The sequence below is a fragment of the Strigops habroptila genome, chromosome 16 (assembly GCF_004027225.2).
Source record: "Strigops habroptila isolate Jane chromosome 16, bStrHab1.2.pri, whole genome shotgun sequence".
Taxonomy (NCBI): Eukaryota; Metazoa; Chordata; class Aves; order Psittaciformes; family Psittacidae; genus Strigops; species Strigops habroptila.
The window spans coordinates 5,761,285-5,769,188 of NC_044292.2; the positions used below are offsets into that span (position 1 = coordinate 5,761,285).

Consider the following 7,904-nt stretch of genomic DNA (forward strand, 5'->3'; position numbering starts at 1 on the left):
GCTCCGCCACCTCGCGGCAAATCCATGGAATCACCGAGATGTTTGGAAACGTTCTGGGGAAACATCGTCAGGTTTCTCTTGCAACAGGCTCTTTGGAGTGACAAAGTGGGAAATAACGTTGTTGGGGGCACAGACAATAACAGGTTCCTGGTAAATCCCAGTAAAACATCCTCAGCTGTCGCCCAGAAAAGTCTTTTCGATAAGATGTGAATGATTTATGGTTGTTTTCAATAGCTTCCCTTTTGTGTGTGCATGTGGGTAGGTTATTTTTCCACTGAAAACATGGTATTTCTGCCTTGAAAAGTAAGATCTGACCTTTGCCAGGCAGCATCTCGTACATTATTAGTCCTCCTGTTGCAGTTCTGCCATGGCTTTTGTTTTCTAGTCCATATATACATATCCACTTGATTCCTTCCCAACGATTCCTTTCCCAAAAACAGTCCCACAGAAAGTATCCATTTTATCATGAATGTTTATTATGAACAAACAGCTTTACAATGCAGTCATTTCTACTCCTCAGTACATGCTTGAAGGAAGGGAACTCCCGTGACCTTGAAACTTTAGAGGGGTGAAAAGTTCTGACTAGACATAAACCCAGGTTTTTAAAGGTGACCACTGAGATGCTTCTGATTCAAGCTGCAAAACCTCCCTCCCATCCATGTGTAAGAATCTTACAGAAATTGCAGCACGAAAGTAAAGGGCCAGACATTTGTTCCAATATCACCTGTTGAGGGACAGCTTTTGGTTGTACCACCTTAAGTAATGCACTGCTTCAGGGCATGGAAATAGCTTTTGCATGGCAAAGAATGGTTTCCTCCATCTGATGACTTTGGTAACAACAAGATCAGATACTGCATACTATTATGAATGTAAAAACCAAACAAAACAGTAAAACCTACACAGAAGGGAATAAATCTTCTGTTACCAAAGGCAAGGAGCAAGGAGACGTATCAGGAAGGGTTCACTCAGCTACTGCTCCTAGCTTTCAAGAAATGGCACCTGAAGGGACTGTCAAAGTCTTGGGCTGAACCCAGGGTTCTGAAGAGAAACTGCAACTGGAAGTTTTGGGTTTTAAATACAACCAATCCTCAAAATAAATGCAGCATGTTCACGGTTTAAATGAAGCTTTGTTGTTTCCAGTGTGGCACTTGCTAAAAAACAGGAGACCCACCTTCAAATGCTTGGCTGTGGCTTAAGGCCACCTTCTTGCCACGTAATAAAATGCCTTTTATTCAACATCTCCAGACTTTGCTAGTTCTTCTACCTTGGTTAGGTAAATGCAAAACATCAGAAGATGCAACCACACCATGGCCAAGGTCTCCTTGCCTTTGCCTTCATGTATGTGGACAAAAGAACTTCCACAAGATAAGAAGATGAACATAGATAACCAATTCTAACCTTCTGCCTGTAGGCAATGTCCATGGTAATAAAAGGCATTGCAAGAACACAAACATGTTTGAATGACACTACAATCTATGAGGCTCAACAGCCTCAGCTACAGGTTCATGTGCTTTGAGAGAGGAGATACACCAGCCTGACAAGCCATCCTGAAAATCCTCTCACTGCAGGAGAGGCAGGAGAGACAGGACACCCCCAGACTGACAGAACACAGTTGTTTCTAGATAGATCCAACTGGTGCTTCTCTTCCCACAAGAGCTGATGAAGCACATAGAAGAGGTAAATTAAAAAATAGTTATAAATAAGATTTGGTAAAACAACAAAATTTTAAAAAATCAAAGATTTATAAACACATTTCAACATCCAGCCTTTCCCACATCCCTTCCCCACCTCCTTTCCTTCCTTACCTCAATAGGAACTGCTTTAAGATTTCTTTAGTACAGAGCTGTTCTGCTAGTCCTGATCATTCCTACCTAATGCAGGGAATTGGTCACATTTATCGATGCTCTAAGCTGCATGGCTCATGGGTTAACAAGACAGTTTTGCTTACAATTCAAGCTACCAAGGAGCAGAGAGAGAACAAATCTGAAAGGGAAAATAAGAGAGTTTTGAAAACATTCTTAAGATAGATGAGGTAATATTTATTTGGGCTCTTCGGAATAGGTAAGACTAGCCAGTGAGATGCAGAGCTGCTTGCCCTGCCATCACCTTTGACAGGTTGTTGTCCCATTAACAGTGTGTTCTTCCCCAGATGATGAGGCATCACTGTCAATTATGAAAGGCACAGTAAATTTGCCTCTAATAAAACAAAGTATTCGGATAAAACTACGCAGGGTGGGGGGAAACCAAGCAAACTGAGTTTAAAAAGTAATTTCAGGCAGACCTTTGAACTACTGTAGGAGCTTTAGTGTTTATCCACAAATAACCCCATGAACAAACATGGGTATTTCAGTCATCTGAAGGGGAAGAGTAATGCACTCATACCTAAAAGCAAAAAGCTTCTGGAATCTCAGATGAATTAGAAGGGTTCAGGCTTTTGGTGGTGGGGTTTAAGAGTTTATGCAAGTCTTCAAGTAAGCAAGTGGAACTAACTTTAAGGGTTTACTTCAGCTAGTGACACTTCAGATTAATTCAGCTGACTCTGAAGAAGCTGGTTTGTTATTCACTCATTGGTCTTTCAATCTTCACAAGGGCTTGGGTTACTCCATTCACCAGAGCCCAAGAAATCCAGAGAAGTTTTGCTGAACACACAATCAACTCTCCATTGGTGTGTGCAGTTTTATTATTCTTTTCACCAGTGGCACCTTGTGCTCAAAATTAAGTATTACAGCTTCAAATGTAACATCTCCCAGATGGAAATCTGTCAGTGAACAAATCCCAAAACAACACTGGAGATGGGTATCCCCATTAAAGACCAATTCAAATGCCTAAAGGTCGACAACTGCACTTCTTGTAGCCCAAATAAAACCTTCAATGACATTGTGACAATTTAGACAACACATTTAACACACATGGTGTTACTGTCCCACTCATCTAATCACTACTGACTAGGTATGAAATGATGGTCATTCTATTTTATAAAAGAAACCAGCAATCTTCTGATGTTCGCATGAACCCAACCCTTACCAAGTCCACATGGAATCTCTACTTGAATCATGTCAAGCCCTGTACAGACTCTCCCCTAAGGAAAATAAAAGACGATATGCATGAATTGTGACATCTTAAAAACTGCTCCATGAAGTAAAAAGCTTCATTTGCTTCAGATTTTCAAATTTCAAAGAACAGATGGAGAACTGCTACAAAAATCAAAGCACTAGAAATGGTCGTGTCTCATCAATAATGCTTTGACTTCTTTGCGAGCCACTACTAGACAGTAGCGAGGACAAGAGGAACTGTGAGCAGAACTTCTTTTAGTTTTCTGACTAATCAAAACTACTCCATTTCCCAAACATAACCCATGAGCCAACCAATGTTTTACCTGCAACGTGGTAAAACAAGTATTTCCCCCAGTGTCAGATGCCCAAAGAGTCCCGCTCATTCTGCAACTACCACTAATTTGGTCTTGGATTTCTTTTATTATCCTCATTCTTGGGCTATGCTTCTCAGTACATACTTGACTGTGTAGGCAAAGGCTGCAAAACCAACTATAACAAACAAGTTCGCCAAAGCTCCACCTAAAAGTCCATGGTTACGATTGGCCTGTTGGAGACCTGGATGATTGGCAGGTGCCAATGGTACATGCCCATTCAGAAGGGGTATTCCATTCTGCCCGTAGTGTGCTTCCCCATCAGGGACAACATCTGGTAAAGGGAGGGATGGAGGTCTGTTACTGAGCTCTTCTTGTGCTTTCTGTTTTTGTTTAATCTCCTGGAGAAAGAAGAAAGAAAACTTGAATAGCTGGAAGTGAAAGTGGTGAAGCTATTGGGTGCTTTGAGAAGATTTCGGAGCCCGAGTTCTTACTTAAATCTAGGAAAAGGATACGGTACACTTCACACTGTAGGTCTTTTAAACTAACTCAACTGCACTACATACATTTGGACAGTCTTTCCAACTCCTTCCAGAGTTACCTACCTAGTGACACTAACAATCACTTGGCCAACACACCTACAGTATTAGTGCTGTGCAGGGAAGTTATATACCCTAAAAAGCTATCCCCCATTCTCAGAAGTTAAGCAGGAAGAACTACAGGAAACCAAATTATTGCATGGATGAATTCCCTTACCTCCACCACTTCAGGGAAGAGCTCACAGAAGACTTTATCTTTTAAATTAAATGCTAAGCTCTGTGCAGCAAGCTGTCTTTTCTGTGGAGGAAACAAAAATCATCAGCACTTGCATGTCAACCAAGTTAATATACTGTTATTCACTACAACAGACATTTCTAGACACAAGTTATGTTCTCATCTCTTTATCTTATGGGGTTAGTGTTCCGTACTAGTCTGCAGCCGGCAACACATTCATTTCTGGATACCAAAATGCCAGCTGCTGCTTGGAGTTTTAACTTTGAGGTCACATCCATCATTCTCTAAGCTGACCAAAAGCACATCACAGGTCCTGGAGCTTACCGTGAACTCTGATGTCTCTATGCTGCCCAGTGTGGGGCCCTTTTCCACCATAAAACTAAGAAGGCCCGTCAAGATTGTTGAGACTGACCAAGCTGGATTCCATGTATCCGGGTGGAAATCAGTGATTGAAAGACACAACCTTCAAAAGGATGAGACAGGCAGCGTGGTTTATTTTTTGCCATTCAAATTATTACACGTTATACATATTGCTAACATGGTGTTAATTGCTTAAGTGTTAGAAGAAAATCCTTACCTTGTGTTACACTTAAACCTTCCATTAGGTGTAATCATATAAATACTAGGAGGTTTAAAAGGAAATTCTCTGGGGAATATTAGTTTCCCATGATAATAGCCACCTGCATTACATAGAGAGATGAATTACTTATTTTGCATGAAGATGAACTCCTAAGCTGCTACTCAAAATGGGCCAAATAAAACCCTTTGTCTCCTTTCCCCCCCCCTCACACTAGAGGGATCAATGTCATCATCTTGTGCCTCTCAAACACAGCAATAACAATAATCCACATCTGCAGCACATTTACTTTGGAGCAATCCTCTCACATGCATATTACAAACTACTTTCTGTTGTCAAGTCCATAACGCATTTAAGGAAAAGCAGCCAAAGTGTATTTAACACAATACAAATGGGTTCATTTCCCAGAAACACAGCTAACTGCAAACAACAATCCTATGAGGAATCTGATCTCAAAAAGCATTTTGTGAGAGGCTCCAGAAGACATTGTGAAATATGTGACTACAACAAATTAAGAAGTTTTTACATTCCTCACTTTCTCCAGAGACATTCAGAAAGAGAATGTGTCTGAGTTCACTGAGAACATTGATGCAGTACCAAAATGGAACTTTTTTAAGCTATCTTTTGACTGCCACATAGTATCTAAAGTGAGTTATAAGCTCCAAGACCTTTAGCATTTACTGAATAGGAAGTTATCTGTCCTCAGCTTATCTTAAACATGGTTTTGTTAGAACCCTTGATAACAGAAACCCCACTAACAGACAGCAGTACCACCAACTCTTCCACAAGCTACCACACAAGTTCCAGACAGCTTTGAAACTGCACTAACAGTTTTTAGGGCTCTTTCCAGCAGTTATGTTTTGCCATGGAATCACTCAGGCATGCCAATCACAACCAAGCACAACACACTTCTGCTACATGCAAGCTTTTACCTTCATAGGGAGTCATCTCAGGTCCTCGTACAACATAGTGCCTAAGACAAAGACAACATTTAAGCAGCATTAAAACCATCCCACAACCAGCCAACCATTTCTCTAGTAAAATCAAGTTCAATATCACTTCCAGTTCGATACTCCACCTCCCAAAACCCAGATTCCCATTCAATCTGTAGGAGTGAGGGAGCCAGACTTGATGACCTGGAAAATCTTGTTCTCTCCACAAGAGAGAACATTTGAATTCTTACCATTCAAGGATATTAGATGGGAGGGGCTCTGCACAGATGTAAGGCACTGGATCCTTCTTAATTCGAAGGTAGTCTTGTTTAAGTCTCTGTGTTGCTGTTGTTGGTGCTCTCTTATTACTGTTGTTGCTCATCTAGTTGTTAAGAAATATATATAAAGACAACCTCAATACAGTCTTAATAGATACAGGGCTATTATGCCTCATTGAACACAGCTCCAGATACTTACAAAAGCTGCTTTACAGAGTATTTATTTAAATATAAGTTACCATAACTTCTAAGTGGCAAGAATCATGCAAAATCCTAACCAGGACACCAACCAACATGCTCCCAAGGGACTCTGGTATGGCCAAAATGGGAAAATACTCCTTCCAGAACAGCACTGTTTAAATACCAGGAAATATGCTGCCCTATAGAACCCACTTGAACTCTTTAATAACTACTCCTGTGTTTAGGCTGAACACACATCATTATGACACTGTTTTAAAGTGCTTAGTCTTTTTGAGTAATTAATTTCCCTATTCCATGTTAATATCTACTATATACATTTTGCCCATGTTTTGAATTCGTTTGGTGTCTCTACACATCCAGTTATTTGAAATAAATAACAAAGGAAAACCCACAATAACCTCATTCCTTTGAGGTGAAGGGTTTTACATTAAACCTGCTGCCTGCTTAAGAGTCAGTTGAGTTTACAGAAGGGAACTTCTGAGCCAGATTATTCTCTTCCAGAGAAACAAAGACCTCATCCAAAACGAGACAAGTCCGTGTGAAGAAAGGAAATTCCATGCTGCTTACCAGACAAAGCGAGCATTAGCCCTTACAATGCACCTACAGAACACACACCAATTAGCAAGTGCTGTTTAACTCACTTTCCTCCGAGAAACTTAGCAAGTTACTATGGAAATTCAGGCAAGAACAAAAAGGACATTTTACAAACAGCTTGTACAAAGGGATAAGTTACTGCTTACAACGAGAGCAGCACTGGACACAAGAAGTATGTTAAGTGACTGGGACCCTTTCTATTCCTTTGCTTCGAACATAGACAAGTAGAGTTTATTAAAGAAATAATATTTAAACCATGAGCAACGATTTTATGGGGATAAATATTCAAACCCTACTCAACATTAATGCGTTTAGTCTGGCTTTGCTCAGAATTACTGTAAATCATTGTATTAATATAATACACACAGTATTTTTTCTTAAATACACACGTTTTTAAGCCATCTCTTGAAATCGTAACATTAAGGATTTTTCTCTAACGAAGCATGCTTGACTTTAAAACAGGTTCAATTTAACACAATTATTTGTTCTTAAGTCTTAACAGCGCCCTTCACTAGGCACTGGAAAACAGAGCACTTTGTACAGTTCTTGGCATTTTAACACCCCCCAAAGCCTCATCTGAAAGACCATTCGTATCTTCAACACAGACAATACGCGGCAGCATTCACAGCAGCCACGACCACAAAGCCATTTTCCCATCTCCACAGCCCGGTTTACCAGAAGCGAACAAGGAAGCACCTCGCCCGCCTTCAACCCGCCAAGCACCAGGAGCCAACACAAGGGCACCGACCCCAGGATCGGGAACCAGCGCCTCTTCCCGCGGGGAAGCGCGACCGCGGCGTGCCTGAGGAGACAGGCAGCGACAAGAACCGAAGGAGCAAGAGGACAAGCGGGGAGCTCCCGGCTACAGCCCAGCACAGCCCCGGCAAGGGCAGCGCGGAGGGAGGACAGAGCCGGCGCGGCCCTCCCTGCTCAGCGGCCCAGGCCCCACTCACCTCTCGGTGCTACAGCAGGCCCCTCCGCTGCCGGGACGCCCCGCCTGCCTGCAGCCGGCGGCCAAGCGAGGAGGGGGGAAGAGGGCGGAACAAAGGCGAGAAGGAAGGGAGGAAGGAAGGGACGGCCACAAGGGCAGAGCCGGGCCGCGACCCCCTCGCCACCCGCTGCGGCGCGACCGCGGCTCCCAGCCAAGATGGCGGCCCGGCGAGGCGGGGCTAACGCAGCGCCGC

The 7,904-nt window shown here is 42.4% G+C and overlaps 1 protein-coding gene across 2 annotated transcripts; it reads right to left on the reverse strand.

Moving 5' to 3' along the window:
• Positions 1 to 454: 454 nt before the first annotated feature.
• UBE2J2 (ubiquitin conjugating enzyme E2 J2) lies at positions 455 to 7,892 on the reverse strand. 2 transcript variants are annotated; one of them, XM_030507738.1, is made up of 7 exons: positions 7,674 to 7,892; positions 5,899 to 6,029; positions 5,648 to 5,688; positions 4,716 to 4,818; positions 4,463 to 4,601; positions 4,121 to 4,201; positions 455 to 3,765 (listed from the first exon to the last, which is right to left on the reverse strand). In XM_030507738.1, the coding sequence occupies exons 2-7, from the start codon at positions 6,027 to 6,029 to the stop codon at positions 3,481 to 3,483; spliced, it is 780 nt and encodes a 259-aa protein (XP_030363598.1). In that variant the 5' UTR covers positions 7,674 to 7,892; the 3' UTR covers positions 455 to 3,480. The 2 variants fall into 2 exon arrangements, with proteins under 2 accessions (XP_030363598.1, XP_030363599.1); XM_030507739.1 differs by lacking the exons at positions 4,716 to 4,818; positions 5,648 to 5,688.
• Between the last annotated feature and the right edge of the window lie 12 nt (positions 7,893 to 7,904).